This window comes from Muscardinus avellanarius (genome assembly GCF_963383645.1).
Source record: "Muscardinus avellanarius genome assembly, chromosome: X".
NCBI lineage: Eukaryota > Metazoa > Chordata > Mammalia > Rodentia > Gliridae > Muscardinus > Muscardinus avellanarius.
Window position 1 is genome coordinate 45312787 of NC_137792.1, and position 19691 is coordinate 45332477.

Genomic DNA, 19691 nt, shown 5'->3' on the forward strand with positions numbered 1-19691 from the left:
CAGGGCCTTTGCCCAGGCAGCTCACGTAATCCTTTCTAGCCTGCGAGGTAGGGGTTAGCTATCCAGGTTATTATCCACACCTACTGAATCCGATTTCCAGAGGCGGGACTCGAGCAATTTATTTTTAAAGAGCTCCACATCCTTTGGGTGTGGGGGTGCAGCAGGGAATTGATGCTTTTCGTTACAAGCCCTTTGGTACTATTTATTTTTCACCTGTATATAATAATATTGCTTTGATTGTTGAAAAAGGGAAAGCTTCACAAATGATTCTGATGTACAGACAAGGTTGATAACTACCTTTATGATAGAAAAAAGCACAAGAAGGAACGAGAAGGTCTGGGCTCAAGCTCACGCTGTTATCCGGAAGGTGGGTAACAACCCTACTGTGGCCTGTTTCCTCATCTGAAAAGCAGGGAGAACAGCCATCGAGACCTTTCAGAAGCTATAGTGATCTGGACACGCCAGCTAAATTGCTTTAAACACATTTCACCTACTCTTCCCTTCGCTGCTGCAAGGTGGGTGCTCATTGTCTCCTTTGATAAAATGAGGAAACCGAGGCTCAGAAGTGAAGTAATGTGCCTAAATTTCTACAGCGAGGATTTGAGCCATGTCTAACCCCAAACTGCGTCAGCATTTGCCAAATTATGGCACGTGAACCACTGGTGGTAATGTAACTTCTTTGGTTGAACACAGACAAATTTCGTTTGTTTAGATAGTCATGCCTTTTAATATGTATTAGAAAAAAATACATAATTAGCACATCAAACCCGTGACTTCATGGATATCAGTGCTTAGTTGATGAGACTGATTTAGGAAACAATGTAAGATCTCAGATCACCTCAAGAAAAATATTGAGTCAATGGTACAGGAGGGCAATTTGAAATATCTATCAGAAACAAATATATAAATATCCTATGATTCTGCAATTCCACTTCTAGGAATCAATCCTAGGTAAACTTATACACACATACTTTCACACGAGTATAAGGATGCTCCTATGTAGAATTTTATAATTTCATAAAAACTGAGAACAGTCTTAATGTCCATCACCAAAGAAATGAGTAAATAAGATACGGTAGAGTCACATGATGGTGATCTACACAGCAATTACAAAGGACGAATTGATCTATTTAGCAACATGCACAAATCTCAAAAAACATTATTAAGCAGAGAAAGCAAATTGGAGAACAATTCGATATACCATTTGCATTAGACGTACAATATTTTCAGAAAAATATTAAAACAAAGTCTAGATAGAAGTACAATAAACATAACAGCAGTTAAGAGGGGAGGAGGAGAGGGAGTGGTTGGCTGGTAGTAGAATGAGGCTACCCTTATCTGCAACAATTTGATTTTTAAAAGACAATGGGTTCATGCGTTACTTGCCTAGTTAGTTTGGGGGGGGGTGTCTTTTTTTTTTTTTGCAGCTGGGGATTGAACCCAGGGCCTTGCACGTACTAAGTACACGCTCTACCACTGAGCTACACCCTCAGTTCTGACTTAACCTTTAAAAAACAAAAGAGCAACACACAGACTAGGATGAGACAAGTGTGATGATACACGAACGAGTGAAGGCTCAACTCATCGCACCGGGCTTTGCTGCCTCTACAGTCCTTACAGCTAATGAGGCTCGGTCACAACGGGAACCTCACACATTAGACTGAGATGTGGCCCAGGCTACCTCTCCCCTAGTTCCTCACAACCCACGTTGGGGCACAGGCACCCAGCTATACATGGGCTTCCTTAGGCCCTTCACTTGCCAAGTAAACCCCATTGGTGCCCTGGAACTTTCCCAGTGACCAAGGCATTCAGCACCTCCCAGATTTGGAGGCTCCCTCTGTCCTTAATAGCTGGGATCAGAAGCCCTCAAGGGTCCAGGCATAAGGTTTGTATTCTGAGGGGTCGGCACCAAGTGGGCTCCACACATGGATAAGGCCTCCAGTGGAGTTTGACATCGTTAAATCCTATGAGGTAGGTAATATCATTCGCCCCATTTTACACGAGGGAACCGAGGCACAAAAAGGTCAAATGACTCATCCAACATCAAACTAGTAAGTGATAAAAAGTGGGACCAGAACCTGTAACTGTCTGTCCCCAGAGCAGATGCTCTGTCCCTAGTGCCTGACCAAATCCTACCAATGTCACGCTCCAGCTCCAACGTGACCTTCTCCAGGAAGCCTGGAGGTGATCATCCTCTTCTCAGATTCAAAGTACTTATGACATCTGACTAGCCGCAGTAATTCATGAACCCACTGCCATGTCCTTATCAGGAAGCTAGAGAGCGTTGTGTGATTCAAGCTCAGTATTCTAAGCATAGGGCTTGACAAATGGGGGGCGTTCACTATGTGTTTGATAATTACATGAATGAATGAGTACATGATTGAATAAATGAGGGCAGTTTCCAGCGACTGCCTAAGACTCCTATGAGGTCCCAAATCTTTGCCCAGCATTGGGGTGCTGTCATCCTAAGCTTTCTTGGAATCAAATTCAGCCTAGGCTCCTTCTAAAACAGGTCTCCAATCTTTTATTATTATGCAAACACACCCACATGCACACAGGTGAACACACAATGCACACATACATACCCACACACGCAATGGGCAAGGGGCCCAAGGGACCCATGATGACGGGCGGTGAGCGGGAGGTCCAGGAGTGGGGATGACAGATGGCCCTGTTCGGCTCAGTTCAGCCCAGCCCAGCACCTCCTTCCAGAGGCCAGGATGCTCCCTGTGGCTCAGGAATTTTTGCTCCAGACCTAACACCACCTCTGTTCCTCTTCGTGCTTGATAGAAGTGCTTAAATCTTATGACTACACCAAACAGGGCCAGGCGGGAGGGGAAGGTTGGGAGCCAAATATCCAGAGTGGGAGAGGGTCAGCTTAGGGATCCGGACGGGGTGCGAGGGCAGGACTACTGCTACTGCTCATTGGGGTTAGGGTTGGCATCTGGGTACTTGGTGAGGTCGAAGGTCAGGACTTTGCTGATCACACAGTCCCCTTGCTGAAGGAGAGAGAAAAAGGAAAAGAAAATTGTAAGGAGAGAATGAAGAGGGGTCTGATGCCCCAGGACCAGGGACCTTAAACCCTCCTCCCTCATATCTGCCCAAGGCCCAGCAATGGCTCTCCCTGGGTGTGAGGATGTGGTCCGTCCCCCTTGCCTTCTCTCCCTGCCTACCTCTGCACTTCCCTCCTTTCTCCTGTCTGGCTGACTTCTCCTGGCTTTTCCACCTGTCCCCAAGTGCCAGGGCCTGGCCCGATGCTCTACCAAGCCCAGATGGCCATAGGACCTGACGCCCGGTGCCCCCCCAACCCTCCACCGCCGCGGGCCCTTCCTGCCCTGGGGCATCCGGCAGGGAGGGGGCCCGGCTGCTGAGCCAGCCCCACCCTACCTCTGGATAGACTCCAATGAGACTCTCAGCCTTGGTGTAGAACTCCTCCTTGAGAGAGATGACGATGGCTTGGAAGTTGCAAGTAGACTGCTCCTTGATGTAATTTGCAACCTGTGGGAGGAGCCGCCGGGCACTTAGCAGGGCGCAAGCCCCAACACTCCCTTGTTTTCCAGTTGAAGCAGTAAGCAGAGGGTGTGGGGTTGGGGGAGGGAGAGACTGAGAAGGCTACTGACCACCACATGATGTGGACGAGCCTGGACTCAGCCTCCTGGGCACAGAGCAGGCAGCAGGAAGGGCTAGGGCGCGCTCAAGTTGCCCCCTGAAACCCAGCCCCGACTTGGGGGCCTCCCTCCCAAGTCCCATTTTCCTTGCACCTACCTTGCCAATGTTGGTGTTATCCAAGGCGGCATCAATCTCATCCAGGACGAAGAAGGGGGCTGGCTTGTAGCTGGGAGGGAACCAGTAGGTGAGCCGGTACTGAGGGGAGGGTGGCAAGGAAGGGTGGGGCAGCCCCAGGGCCCATCAACCAGGCCAGTTCCCCTCCAACTCACCAGAGACTAAAAGACTCAGTCCCATTGTTGCCTGAGCTCCTAAGAGCCAATAAGTCAACTGAGCCCTCCTCCACGCCCAGCCCTATACTCCAGGACCCTGCAGAACCATGAAACACATGGTCCTCTTGGGAGATTCTAGACCAGCTAGGAAGGCAGCGCTCCCCTCGCCTCTGGCCATACTGCCCAAGCTGTCTGGAGGTCCAGCCAACCCCAGCACACACCACGCCCTGCCACGCCTCCTTGCCTAGAAGGCCTGCTGCTCTCCTGGGCAAACTCCTACTGATCCTCCATATTCCTGTCCAAGCACCACCTGCCCTGCAAAGCCTGTCCCAGCCCGCCCACACCCTCCCCCGGACGGGGCTAGGTGTCCCTCTGCTGGGCACCACAGCACCCATGCTCATTCGCTCTCAGCACCTAGTGCACTGTCTGTTTTTGTGTCTGGCTTCCGCTAGCCTGTGGGCTCCTCTAGGCCAGAGACCAGGTCTGACTCATCTGTGTCCCCAAGCCCTGCACAGGGTCTAGTACAGAGTAGCACTCAAGAAATGCCCGTGGAATGACGCTGAACAGTCAGGCACTAAGTTAGACAGGGGTCAGACTCAAGTGCTCCCGGTGTTCAGAAGGAGGCGGCAGGGTGTGAGCACAGTAGAGGAAGGGGAGAGTGAGGGGGTGTGAAGAGGTGGAAGGTGCCAGTTAAGCTGGATTTGCATGAAAAGGACTTAGTAGCCAGCAACCATGTGAGCAAAAGCCTAGACTGAAAACATGTGGGGAGCCAGCGAGGACAAGCTCAGTGGATGAGGGTGGATGCAGGAAAGACAGAGCCAGGGAACACAAGGCCAGGCGTGCTGTGTTAGACAGGGATGCAATTCAGATGCCTCCAGAGTATCTTCACCTCTGCAGATCTCTGCATATCCTTGGACCCGAGTCCCCAGTGGTCTCAGTTGTCTCTCCGCCAAATGCCCTGGGGGGGGGGGGTTTCCTACCTGTGAATGGCAAAGAGCAGGGCCAGAGCTGCCACGGTCTTCTCCCCTCCTGACAAGTTGTCCATGGGCCGAAAGCGTTTGCCAGGAGCTACGCAGTTGTAATTGATGCCATCCAAGTAGGGCTCCTCAGGGTTTTCAGGGCCCAGGAACGCCTAAGGGAAGGCACACGGGTCAGGGTCTGGACGGGCATGAAGACGAGAAGCCTAGAGGGCAGGGCGACTGCAGATGGCAGGAGCGAGTTAGGCCAGGGCCTCCGGCCTACCTGGGCACTGCTGTTACGTGACAGAGCCTTGTAGATCTCATCGATGTTGGTGGCCACAGATTCAAAACAAGCATTGAAGCGGTCGAAGCGCTCCTTCTTAATCTGTTCAAATGCCTGCTTGGCCTTCTTTGCTCGTTTCCGGGCTGCCTCAAATTCTGCCAGAGGGAAGGACAGATGACTCCTGAGGACCCTGGGCCCTGCTGGGGCTAAGGGCCACACCCAGGAAAGAAATGCCCAGCAAATGACCGTCCACAGCAGGCACATCTCACAGTGGGAAAGGGATGCTTGAAGAGGGCCTCACAAGGATCTGTATCCAGTAGGCTGGCCATTGGATAGTCTAGAGGAACTAGTCCATCACCCAAACACCAGTGTGTAGGACCTTTGGCAGAAATCCAAGCGTGAGCTGGGCGTGGTGGCGCACGCTTGTAATCCCCGTGCTTGAGAGGCTGAGACAGGAGGATTGCGCAGGTTCGAAGTCAGCCTCAGCTAATGAGTGAGGCTCTCAGCAACCTAGTGAGACCCTGTTTCCAAATAAAATATAAAATAGGTCTGGGAGTATAGCCCGGAGGTGGAAAGCCCCTGGGTTCCACCCCCAGCACCACCAAAAAAAAAAAAAAAGAAATCCAAGCGTGATAGTCCCCACTCTGTTAAGGGAGCCTGGGAGTTTTAAGTAAGAACACATGTACAAACAGCAGCCCTTGTGTTATAAGAGTAGGCCCTCAGATTACCTCCAGCTTGTGCCCTCACCTAAGGGCCTAGGAGAAACGCAAATCTTACCATCTGAGGTTTCCTGGAATTTATCTCGGACGCTTTCCAGCTTTTCCATGGCCTTCATGTTGGGGGCAGCAATCCGCTGAAGCACGCTCTGCTGCTCATTCAGCTTCTGCTGCAGTGTGTTCATCTCCTGCTTGATCTCCTCCTCCGCCTGCGCGTCCTGCAAGCCAGGCCCAGCGCCATCAACGAGGGCCCGGCCCGCACCCAGAACCCCCCAGAGGGGCTGGCCAAGTGGGGTCTAGGCGCTTGCTCCTGTGCAGAAGGCAAGTTCTTCCGCAGCTCAGCTCCTCTACCTGACCCTACCCCTGCTAAGTGTCCCCACCAGCCCTGGAAATTACAGGCTGATGCAGCTTTCTCATCTCTAGCCCTTCCCCCAGGCCCTGCCAACCTCTTTGTCTCTGAAGAAGCAGCTGGTGGTGCCCCTTTCTGGCTCTCAGCCCAGGCCATGAGACAGCACCATCCCACGGTGACCCAGAGGCCCCCACATAGGCCGCTATGGACTTGACGTATAGCTCCTTGATAACCGAGGCAACTCAGATTCTGCTGGGATCACTCTACCTGAGCAAATTCCACGGGAGGTAAATTTTAGGTCTTCTAGATACATGTCTGGGCCTGGGCCTTCCTGCTACTTTTAGTCAATAGCTATTTACTAAATGCCTACCAAGGGCTCAGCACTGGACCCGACATGTCCTGTGAGCCATGGTTCTTGTGCTCACAGAGCTCAGGGGGCTAAGAGAGGAATGCGTAGAAGTAAATAATCCAAATACTGCAGGATAAATATGAAACAGTGATAAGCAGGCGGCCGGACCTGTGAATAAGAAAGGCACCCAACTCAGACTCTGGGGCCAAGGAGGGCTTCTGGGAATGTGGGTAAGCGAAGGCCTAGGGGATGAATGGCTGAGGACCAGAGAAGGAATAACCTTCTGTGGTGCTGAAAGTACCACCAGCAAAAGCCAGGGAATTTCCTCATGGTTAATTCATTGAATTAAAAGCAATTCAAGAGTAATCAACTTTAATAAACTTCAAATGCTAAAAAGGAATCAATATGGCAGTAGCAGCAATTACATGTGTAACATCAATATGGCAGTAGCAGCGATTATGTGTGTGCATGCCCGAGTGTGTTCATGCACTCATACAAGTGGGTGGAGAAGAGCTCAGGAAGAGAAGCAACCGGAGAGACAAGCAGAAGCCAGATTATGAGAAGCCTTACAAGGTTTAGACTTGATCCCAAGGGAGATCACTGAATGAGTTAAGAACAAGAACGACATGAACACATTTACATTTTAGAAAGCCCTTTTGAAGTTCTCTATACACTGGTGTAGAAGAGTCTCCAGGTTACGTGAAATATGAAAAGTACACAATAATATAGTATCGTTTATCTAAGAGAAGGCAGAAGGAACATGAATATATTTGCATGCAAATACAGTTGTACTTTAAACATACAACAGAAGGATAATGCAAAAACTAATTAAAAGGGTGACCTAATTGTAAAAGACAGGTGAAAGAGACAAGAAAGAAAGATAAAGCTCACTTCATATACCCTGTTTCATACTTTTGATTTAAGAACCACATGAAGATGTCATATAATTACAAAATAAAATTAAATTCAAAACATGAAAATCACTGGGTAAAAAAAAATATTGGGGAACCTGACACTCACAAAATGCCAAGGCATCACTGTAAACATTACTCGTTAATGAAGACGAAGGTCCGGTAGCTTAGCGCTGACAGACCTGCCAATTGTCTCTTTAACGATGGGATCAAACTCAGCATCACTAACGATGAACAAATCCTGGCATGACGGCCCTCCTGGTGAGAGCCGGCGTAACATACACTTATAATCGATGCAGTTTGGTTTTGCTCTTTTTTGTGGGGAGGGTACTGTGGATTGAACCCGGGGTCTTTTTTGTTTGGAAACAGGGTCTGCTTAGGTTGCTGAGTCTCGCTCCATTGCTGGGCTGACCTTGAAGCCGTAATTCTCCTGACACAGCCTGCCAAACACTGGGATGACAGGTATGCATCACCATGCCTGGCCACCAGTGTTCTTGCCAAGAAACATTTAACCCCAATCTACTGAGTCTCCAGACTAGATCAAAGCTCCAATTTATGGGAGATACAAGGGTTGGAAAAATTGATTAAAGAGGACCAAAGAGAAACCAAAACATCCACAATGTGGGTCCTTTTCCAAGGCAAGTCACATGGAGCCTTCAAAATACCGATAGCATGTATTATTGGGATTCCAGGCATGCACCGCCACACCCAGTTAGGAAAACACTTTTGGACCACACAGGGGCATTTAAATGCACTCAACAGTAAATATGAAATAATAATTCATTTTCTTAGGTGTAATAGGAAGCTGTAGTTATGTCTGAGAATGCCTTGTTCTTGGCATGCTAAAGTATTTAGAAATATCAGGAGGTCTGTACCTCTTTCGAAAAATTCGGCAAAAACACAAAAACGTGTGCATGTGAGAGTGAGGGAGGGAAGAGAAATAAAAGAGAAAGCCCATGTGATAAAATATTAATTGGTGAATCTAACGTGAAAGGCATTTGGGTATTTGTTGTTCTATACGTTTGAAACATTTCAAAATTAAAGATGAAAAATAAATCAAAATGCTAAAAATGCAATCTTTATAAACCAAAACCAAGAACCCTAACTATATATTAAGTTTGTTCAATACTCAAGAGAATTCCTTTGAATTATGTTAAAATAGGAACATAATTATACATGTCCAATAAGCTTAATGGCAAGAACCTCAAGTAAACCTTTAAACATTTAAAATTACACTCATTTCTTTGTGTGTATGTGGTACTGGGAATTGAACCCAGAGACACTCTATCTCTGAGCTACACCCCTAGACTGATTTTATTTCTTATTTGGAATCAGGGTCTTACTACTAGGTTGCTGAGGGCCTCACTAAATTCCTGAGGCTGTCCTCGAACATGTGATCTTCCTGTCTCAGCCTCCCACGTACTAGGATTACAAGAGTGTGCCACCACGCCCAACTTTTAAAACCATACTCAATAATTAGATAGTTACTAATATCATCTTATTGTGATTTTCAAAATCTTAAGAGTAGGATATAGTAAATATGTTGTTATGCTAATACTGCTAAATGTTGCTAGGAACTAAACTTTTCCAGTATGAATAAGTGGAGACTCAAACATAAAATCAACGTTAAACTGCATATTACAATTTCAACTGATAGTATCAATATGAATCATGATACTTTTTTTTTTTTTTTTTTTTGTACTGGGATGGAACCTGAGCCACACCCCTAGCCCTGATTTTTTTTCTATTTCTTTATTTTGAAACAGGGCTTCACTGATTTGCAAAGGGCCTCACTAAGTAGCTAAGGCTGGCTGAGAACTGTGATGCTCCTGTCTCAGCCTCCCAAAGGCTGGGATCACAAGCGCGCGCCACCACACCTGGCTCATGATGCATTTTTCCTTCAAAATAAGAGCATGCATCTAAGTTGGATGTGGTGGTGCATGCCTATAATCCCAGTACTTGGGAGGCTGAGACAGGATTGCAGGTTCAAAGCCAGTCTTAGAGCTGGGCGTGACGCACGCTTGTAATCCCAGCATTTGGGAGGCTGAGACTGGAGAATTGCGGTTCGCGGACAGCCTCAGCTACTTAGTGAGGCCCTCTGTTAATTAGTGAGACCCTGCTTCAAAATTAAGAATAAAAATTAGGGCAGGGGGTGTATCTTGGAGGTCAAATGCCCCTGGGTTACATCTCTAGACTCACACACACACACACACACACACACACACACGCACGCACACAAAACGAGCCAGGCATGGTAGCTGAGACAGGTTCGAAGCCAGCCTCAGCTACTGAGTGAGGCTCTCAGCAACTTAGTGAGACCTTGTTTCCAATAAAGTATAAAAATAGGTCTGGGAATAGAGCCCCGAGGTAGAAAAGCCCCTGAGTTCCACCCTCAGTAACACACACACACACACACACACACACACACACACACACATGGCCAGCCTTAGCAACTAAGCAAAACTCTCAACAACTTTGTGAGACCCTGTTTCCAAATTGAAAAAAATAGGGCTGGAAGTGTAGCCCAGAAGTAAAAAGGCCCCTGGGTTCCATCTCCAGTCACACACACACACACACACACACACACACACACACACACACACACGCGCGCGCGCGCGCATCTGTTAGCCCAATCTATTGAAAAGTTCTAGAAGTGCTAACTAAACCAGCAGTTCAGTGTCCAGATGGTAGTTGCTAAATAATAGAATTTTCCACTAAAAAAAAGCCAGAGCTTCTTGAAGAAAAGGCTGATTCCAGGTTTGGGTGAAAAGTACAGAGGAAGAAAACAAAACTACAGAGGATGAGCCTGGACATATCTGGAAGCGTGGAAAATGACAAAGACTTCAACGATTGGGTCTAAATGATTCAGAAGCCAATTGGGGTGCATTCCCACTGGCCAAAGACAGACAACCTGAGAACCAAGGGTCATAACGAACTGAAACACACCAAATGTACGACTCAACAGACATATCTTGAAAATGCCAGGGAAATGACTCACTATTTATTTTTGTGGTTCTGGGGATTGAACTCAGAGGTGCTCTACCACTAAGCTACACCTCCAGACCTTTTTATTTTTGAAACAGAATCTTGGCCTTAAACCTGTGATTCTTCTGCCTTTTATGTTCCTGGGATTACAGGCATGTGCTACCATGCCTAGCTCTAACTCATTATCTTATAAATTGATGAAAAAAAGAAGGACATATGTCCTGTCTTTCCTATACAAATTGTACACAAGGTACCAAATGAAGAGAGTCTATGTCTTTGAGCTAATAAAGAAATGATAGAGCCGAGCGTCTTATTACATACCTGTATCCTAATACTTGGGAAGCTGAGACAGGAGGATCACAAATTCGAGGCCAGCCTCAGCAAGTAGTGAGACTCTCACTAACCTAGTGAGACTCTATTTCAAAATAAAAATAGGGCTGGGGGTGTAGCTCAGAAGCAGAATGCCCCTGGGTTCAATCCCCAGTACCACCAAAAAAATAAAAAAGCTGGAAAAAGACTACCATTTAGCAACTCCCGATGAACTAGGATCTAAGCAATGCCCTTCAAGGCTACAAGTCATGCAGAAAGACCCACAACCAAACATTACATTATCTTCGGATGGTAACACCACCGCCGGAAGTAGTAGCGACCACAACCCACCAACCCCGAATTTTCAATCTAATCAAGCCTGCAGGCCTGCGGTGCTCAGTACAGTCACCACTAGCCACATGGGGCTGCTGGGCCCGTGAATGTGGCTAGTGTGATGGAGGAGAAAGTCTTAAATTTATGGAATCTTAGCTCATTTAAATTGAAAACCATATATTCAATTCAGTTACTGGAAAATTTTTAAGTATATTTGGAACAACTTGGGTATATGGGTCTCCTTTTTCAACTGTAAATTTTAGGAAATCTAAATACAGATCAAGTATTTCTGAGGAAATTTTAGCATCTGAACTGAGATGTGCTGTAAGTGTAAAATACATACTGGATTTTGGAGGCTTAGTACAAAAAGAGGTTGTCAAATATCTCATCAATAATTTTTAAAGCTATGTGTCCTGGTATATGCCCACAGTCCCAGCTACTGGGGCAGCTGAGGCAAGACGATCACTTAAGTCCAGAAAATTGAGGCTGGCCTGGGCGACGTGACAAGACCCTGTCTAAAACATGATGATGATTGTCATTTTCATAATGTTCACACACTGAAATGATGTTCTTAGACAAACTGGGTTAAATATTATAGTATGAAAATTATTTTTACCCTTTTTTATGGTACTGGGGATTAAAACAAGGGTGGGCTGCCTCTGAGCTACACCCTAACCCTATTTTATTATTTTGAAATGGGGGTCTTGCTAAGTTGTTGAGGTTGGCCTTGAACCTGTGATCCTGTCCCCGCCCCCCAAGTACTGAGATTACAGGTATATGCCACTACACCTAGTTTACCCTTTTTCTTTTTCTTTCACTACTGGGGATGTAACCCAGGGCATTCTACCTTAGTTACACCCCCCCAGCCCTATTTCTTAATCTTTATTTTGAAACAGGGTCTCATTCAGTTGCAAAGGGCCTCACTAAGTAGCTGAGGCTGGCCATGAACCGCGCTCCTCCTGTCTCAGCCTCCTGAATGCTGGGATTACAAGGATGTGCCACCACGCCCGATTTACCCTTTTCTTTATAAAATGTGGCTGCTGCCAGGTGTAGTGGCACATGCTTGTAATCCCAGTACTTAGGAGGCTGAGACAGGAGGACTGCAGGTTCAAGGCCAGCTTCAGCAGTTTAGCAAGACCCTCATTAACTTAGTGAGACCCTGTTTCAAAATTACAAAAAAAAAAAAAACCAGGGCTGAGGGTATAGCTCAGAGGTAGAATGCTCCTGGGTTCAATCCCCAGTATTAAAAAAACAAATAAATAAAATATGGCTACTAGAACATCTTAAATTACACATGAGGTTACACTGTGTGTATGGGGGCAGGTACTGAGGATTGAACCCAAGTATGTTCTAACTCTGAGCTACACCTCCAGCCCTTTCTATTTTTTATTTTGAAACAGAGTCTAACACATTTTATCTCTATTGAACATCACTGGTTTGGAGTATTGAATGAGTTGCCATTGCCCAAAGATGAGCTAAAATGAGCAGGAACTACAGGGAATGGTGGAACTATCGTGTGTGTTTTTTCTTTTGGTAATACTAGGAGTTGAACACAGGGGCATTCTACCTCTGAGATACATTTCCAGCCCTTTTTATGCTCTTGTTTTGAAACAAGGTCTCCCTAGGTTGCCAAGAGTCTCACTGTGTAGTTGAAGCTGTCTTCAAATCTGCGATCCTAGCCGGGCGTGGTGGCACACTCCTGTAATTCCAGCATTCTGAAGGTGGAGACTGGAGGATCGTGGTCCCCAGACAGCCTCAGCTACTCAGTGAGGCCCTTCGCAACTTAGTGAGACCGTTTCAAGAAATAAAAAGACAGCCGGGTGTGGTGGTGCACGCTTATAATCCCAGCATTTGGGAGGCTGAGGCAGGAGGATCACGGTTCACAGCCAGCCTCAGCTACTACTTAGGCCCTCTGCAACTCAGTGAGACCCTGTTTCAAAATAAAGAATAAAAAATAGGACTGGGGGTACAGCTCAGAGGTAGAATGCCCCTGGGTTCTATCCCCATTTTTGCAAAAAAAAAAAAAAAATAAAGAAAGAAAGAAATAAAAGGACTAAAAAATAGGACTGGGGTAATAACTCAGAGGTAGAATGTCCCTGGGTTCCATCCCTAGTACCCCTTCAAAAAATCTGTGATCCTCTTGTCTCAGTCTCCCAAGTACTGGGATTGCAAGCATGTGCCACCACACCTAGTTTAGAACTGTCTTGTTCTGTTTTGCTTTGGAAGGATAGCTTAAAAATTACTAGATTCAATCAGCAAACTATAGATGTGGAAAATCATTTATGAGAAATGATCAATTTCTTAAATGAACAAAAACATACTGCAAAGAAAATTAAAAACAGATCAAGGTGGTCCAACAGATTAAATGAGACTTAAAAGTCAAATCAAACAATGGCTTTATCAACTATTCTTATCTATTACTCAAACATCTTATTGGACTCCCAATTCAAGCCTGGCATGGTGGCGTGCACTGGTAATCCCAGTACTTGGGGGACTGAGACGGGAGAATGGCAGGGTCATGGCCAGCCTCAGCTATTTAGGGAGGCCCTCCACAAATTAGTGAGACCCTGTTTCAAAATAAAATAGAGCTGGGGGTGTAGCTTGGAGGTAGAATGCCCCTGGGTTCCATCCCCAGTGCTGAAAAATAAAAGGATGTGCAAGTATGTGTGTGAGACAATCAGGCCCACCAATCATTTTATTAAGGAATTATTATTTGTCCTTTTTAGGTGCTAGGCATCAAACATGCTAACCAAGTGCTCAACCACTGGGCCACACCCCAGGCCAAGAACTATTATTTTAGAACTGTAATAATCGTTCTAATTATTTCAAGAATGTTTATCTCCTTTAAAGATAAAATGGTGTAACATTAACAAATGGAATAAAACAATGTCCAGAATTCATAAGAGAGTGGGTTGAAGTACAGAGAAAACAAGTTTGGTAATGAGCTTTGAGTCATTGGAACTTTTGACAGCTACATGAAGGAGCATTTTACTACCACATGTGAAATTTTCCAAAATAAAAACCTAAAATTAGCCGGGCGTGGTGGCGCACGCTTGTAATCCCCGCACTTGGGAGGCGGAGACGGGAGGATCGCACAGGTTCGAAGCCAGCTGCACTGGCGTAAGAGACCCTGTTTCCAAAAAATAAAAGGAGCATAAAAAATAGGTCTGGGAGTGTAGCCCGGAGGTAGAAGGGCTTCCAGGAACCCCAGTACCACCAAAAAAAATCTAAAATTAACAACAAAAATCAACTCGCAGTGGCTCCCATTGGCCAAGAATGGGACAATATGAGCAACAAGAAAAATAACTATTACAACAGATGGAAACATGAAAATACATCTAAAAATATTTAAGTTGATAATGAACACAAATGAAAACCTCACTGGTCATCTTTGAGGATTACAAAGGTAACAGTAACCAATTCATCACTCTGAAAGCTGGCAAACTACAGGAAAGGATTAAATACTTGTCCGAGCCTGCTTTCTTACGCCAACTGTTAACCAGACTGGAGAAGTTCCAAGGTCCTCAGTGGATGCCCGAAACCAGAGAGTGATGAGCCCTGTATATGCTGTTTTATATATGTATATATACACGCATTAACAACATGTACTTGTGATAAAGTGTATCATAAGTAAAGCACAATTCGTAAATAATTTGAGTTAAGCACAGTAAAAGATTAGCAACCAATAATGAAACAAATAATCGAACGTAACAAAAGTTAAGGGAATGTGGTCTCTTTCACAAAAAAAAAAACAAATTGTTCTGGTGGTATTGGGGATGGAACCCAGGGGCATTCTACCTCCGAGTTACACCCCTGGCCCAATTTTTGATTCTTTATTTTGAAACCGGGCCTCACTGACTTGGAGAGGGACTCACTAAGTAGCTGAGGCTGTCCGCGAACCGCCATCCTGTCTCAGCCTCCCAAATGCTAGGATTACAAGCGTGCGCCACCACGCCCGGCTCTTTTTCTTTTTTTGAAACAGGGCCTCGCTGGGTTGCTGAGGCTGGGCCTTGATCTTGCGATCCTCCTGTATCAGCCTCCCAAGTACTAGCATTGCAGGCATGTGCCACCATGCCTGACTCTATTATTTGTTTTTGAAATAGGATCTTGCTAGGCTGCTGAAAGGCTCACTAAGCTGCCGAGGATAGCTTTGAACGTGTGATCTTCCCGCCTCAGCCTCTCAAGTACCGGGATTACAGGTGTGCGCTGCTATGCTGTTCTCTCAATATTTTCTTGGACTGTGCTCACCCTTCTCTCCTCGAGATGACGTGGGCTGATACATGATGAGATGAAGCGAGGTGAGTGACGCGCGTCGATAGACATTGTGATGCGGCGTCAGGGTACCACACAGGAGTTACTTAATCGCAGTCACAGTTCATCTGATAACCAAGGTGGCTGCTAAATGACCAGTGTGCGGGTAGCACATACAGTGTAGATATACTGCGCAAAGGAATGTGTCCTGTCCCCAAGGATGTAGCAGGAAGGTGAGATTTCATCTCCTATTCAGAATGGCGTACAATTTACATCTTAATTGTTGATTTGTGGGATTTTTCTACTTAGTATTTTCAGAACACAGCTGACCAGGGGTAACTGAAACTTCATGAGATGAAACTATGGATAAAGGGGGGCTACTGTATTTCTTGGGAACTTAAGAGGTGATATGGGAAAGTTCTTATAATTCTCATGAATAAATGGAGCAGGAATGAAAACTGGAAAATGATCACTTTGTAACCCTTGACAGGATCTAGGCAACGATTATCAACAGCTGCTAAAACCAATTTGCCTCAGCAACTTAGTGAGACTCTTAGCAACCGAACAAGACCCTGTTTCAAAACAAAAAATAAAAAGGATTGAGGGTGTAACTCAGAGGTAGAATGCCCCTGGGTTCAATCCTCAGTACCACATACACACAAAAAAAAATTTAAAAGGTTAAGAAAATATTATAGACTAGCAGCAACCAATTTTAACACAGACACCTGACTTAATCCTGATTTGAATATATAAACTGAGAAAAAAAGGTAGAGTAAAATGTAAATCTAAACACTTACTGAATATTAGACATTACAGAATAATGTAATTTTCGTATAATTTTGTGCTTATATTTGCTTGAATGTCCTGATATTTTTGAGATACATAATGAGGTAATTACATATATAATAATGTCTGAAGCCGGGCGTGGTGGCACATGCTTGTAATCCCAGCATTCGGGAGGCTGAGACAGGAGGACAGCGGTTTGTGGACAGCTTCAGCTACTTAGTGAGGCCCTCTGCAACTCAGTGAGAACCTGTTTCAAAATAAAGAATAAAAAATAGGGCTGGGGGTGTAGCTCGGAGGTCAAATGCTTCTGGGTTCCATCCCCAGACCCGCAAAAACAACAAAAATGTCTGGAATTTGATTTAAAATAGTCCAATGGTGGTGGTAGGGGGTATAAAAAACAAGACTGACCATATGCTGCTAACTGTTGAAGCTGGGTTATGGGTGCCTGGCGTTCATTATATCATTCTTCTTACTTCTATTTATGTTTGAAAATTTCCATTAAAACTTTTTTTTAAAAAATGAAGTCCTCCTGGATAATGATGAGGTATGAATTGGAAAGTATCGGCAACTATTTAGGAGGCTCCTGCAGGAGTCTATGGAAGATGTAAAGTGGCCCGCCCTTAGCTGGACACGGTGGCACATGCCTGTAATCCCAGTTCTTGGTAGGCTGAGACAGGACGATCGCAGGTTTGAGGAAAGACTCAGCAAGGAGTGAGACTCGGACTGGGGTGTAGTTCAGAAGTAGAATATCCATGGATTCAACAGGAAGGAAGAGAGGAGGGAGGGAGGGAGGGAGGGAGGGAGGGAGGGAGGGGTGGCTAGCTACGGGAATAGCTGGCAGGTAGAATGGGTTCAATTCCTAGTACCACAAAAAAGAAAAAGAGAAACAACTACAAAGTGGCCCGCCATGCAGAGATGGTGCAAACAGAAACAAAAGAGAATTCAGTAGAGAGTTAGGAAGAATTAAGGGCTTGTTATGTCTACGTGAAGAGGGAAGTCAACATGATGCTGGGCTCTGGCAGAGCAAGCCGGGGCACCCAGGATGGAAGGGGCGGAGCGGATTGGGGAGGAGGCGGGGTTTGAGGTAGCCTGTGGGGCCTAGTTTAGAGAAGGCAGCTGATACAGGGGAAGTAAAAGAGATTCCCAGAAGGAAAGACTGCCAAGTGAGGAGATCACCTGGGACAGAGCCCTGAGGAACACTTGCGGCCAATCTGTTCACTCTCCAGAGCCTTTTCTGTGTGTGCATCTGAGCTTAGATGTGTACGGACATGGCAGGGGGTGAACAGGAGCAAGCAGGGACAGAAGCAACTGGGCGTACAGGGTGGAAGACACACAGTGTCTGCGTGTACACGTGAGGGGGAGACACTGGCTCACAGCTCGATCCCCTCTTGCCAGCTCTCTGCAGCCAGTCTTCACAAGGACCCAGACGGGCTGGCCCTCTCCCGGGACAGCTGGGAAGATGCGCCTGGCCCCATGGCTGATCCTTACCTTCAGATCCTCACACAGGTCGCCGTAGTCGATCTCAATGAGGGCCTCTCGCGCATAGATACTGGACGTTCTCTGGGAGCCGCTCACTGTCTCCTCCCCCTGGGAGCTGCCCTGCAGTGACAAGAGGGAAAGTTAGGGGAAGCAGATTAGCCACTAGAGTGTCCCTCCCGTGGGAGGCAGGGCGCTGCTTTGAAGTTTTCAGCGTCTTTGAAGAAGCATCTCCCTAGAAGGCACTGGAGCAGAAGGAAGAGGCTTTGCAGGCAGAGAGAGTGGAGCTTTGAAAATTGGGCTCTACCTCTCACTAAGAGTGTGATCCTCAGGAAGGCACACGCGGATCCCGAGGACCATCTGTAATGTGGGGACACAGCCGCATAGGACTGTGGTTAGGATTAGAGGTAATTATGTCACGAGTCACCATGATGCCCAGAACATTTCCAGCGTTCAAAATAGTGTTACTAGCTTGAACTAAAATGCTACTTGGGAAAAGGGAGGGAGGGACACATGAGATGGAGGCGCATTATCAACCATAAGGCAAGATACACACAAACCTCCTCTCAGCTAATGCTCCCCATCCCCTAGCAACTGACCTCGACTTTCAATGGATAAAATGCTTTGACCCCTCTACTGGCCAATGTCACTCCCTTTCCTGCACTAAGCTCCCTCACCTCTGCATTGCTAATGTCCCTTAGCCAACCCTCTCCTGGCCAACCTCCCTCACTGCAGCTAAGCTATTATGCCTGGTCCCTGGCTTCCCATCTTCCTTTGCTCTTAGCAAAATGCTCCTCACATCCCACTCCAAACAATATCCATCATCTGCTGGAGCTAACATAATTTAGGTCTTTTTTTTTTTTTTTTTTTTACTGGGGATTGAAGCCAGGGGCATTCTGTTTCTGAGCTACATTCCCAGCCCTATTTTATTTTTATTTAGAAGCAGGGTCTTGCTAAGATAGTGAGAGTTCTTACTCTATGCTGAGGCTGTCCTCAAACCTGCCATCCTCCTGTCTCAGCCTCCCAACAGCTGGGATTACAGGCATGCACCATCATGCCTGGTTTATTGCTTATTTTGAAACAAGGTTGTTGTGCATGTATGTCGCGTCAACACGATTTAAATGATGATGTGAAAGCCAGCCATGGTGGTGCACACTTCTAATCCCAGTGCATGGGAGGCTGAGACGGGAGGATCGCGGTTCATGGCCAGCCTCAGCTACTCAGTGAGGCCCTCTGCAACTCAGTGAGACCTGTTTCGGAATAAAGAATAAAAAATGGGGCTAGGGGCTAGAGGTAGAATGCCCCTGGGTTCCATCCCCAGTACTACACACACACACACACACACACACACACAAATAGGGCTGGGGGTATAGCTTAGAGGTAGAAAGTCCCTGGGTTCCATCTCCAGTACTGCAAAAATAAATAAATATAAATTATGTGAGACTGTACTGCACCAATAAAAGCATATTAAAAAAATAATGTCTCACTAAGTTTGGGAGGGGCTCACTAAGTTGCTGAGGCTGGCTACAAACCTACAATCCTCCTGACTCAGCCTCCCGAGTACTAGGATTAGAGGTGCACACCATCACACACGGCTCATATTTATGTTGTTAAAATTAATGAATATAAGCAGGGTATGATGGTGCATGCCTGTAATCCAGTACTCGGGAGGCTGAGACAGCAACTTAGTGAGGTTCTCTGCAACTTAATGAGACTATTTCAAAATAAAAAAGTAAAATAGGGCTTTGGGAATAGCTCAGAGGTAGAATGCCCCTGGTTTTAATCTCTAGTACCACAAAAATAAATAAATAAAGTTAATGAATACTTCAGCCCAGCACAGTGGCACACACCTATAATCCCAGTACTTGGGAGGCTGAGACAAGAGGATTGCAAATTCAAGGCCAGCCCAGCCAATTTGGTGAGACTTCGTCAAAATAAAAATAATAAAATAATGAAGCTGGGCCTGGTGGTATATGCAAGTCATTTCAGTACTTCAGAGGCCAAGACAGGAAGAGCACAGGTTTGAGGCCAGCCTCAGCAATCTTA

General features: G+C 46.1%; 1 protein-coding gene across 1 annotated transcript in view; it reads right to left on the reverse strand.

Annotated features, from left to right (window-relative positions):
* Positions 1-2915: 2915 nt before the first annotated feature.
* SMC1A (structural maintenance of chromosomes 1A) overlaps positions 2916-19691 on the reverse strand; it is a gene marked incomplete at both ends in the record, with an annotated part of 45439 nt that continues 28663 nt past the window's right edge. Inside the window, 7 exons of the mRNA XM_080719058.1 lie at positions 2916-2999; positions 3388-3498; positions 3766-3835; positions 4919-5070; positions 5181-5335; positions 5958-6114; positions 17658-17768. Of these exons, the coding sequence (XP_080575184.1) occupies positions 2916-2999; positions 3388-3498; positions 3766-3835; positions 4919-5070; positions 5181-5335; positions 5958-6114; positions 17658-17768 (840 nt within the window). The remainder of the gene's footprint in view (positions 3000-3387; positions 3499-3765; positions 3836-4918; positions 5071-5180; positions 5336-5957; positions 6115-17657; positions 17769-19691) is intronic.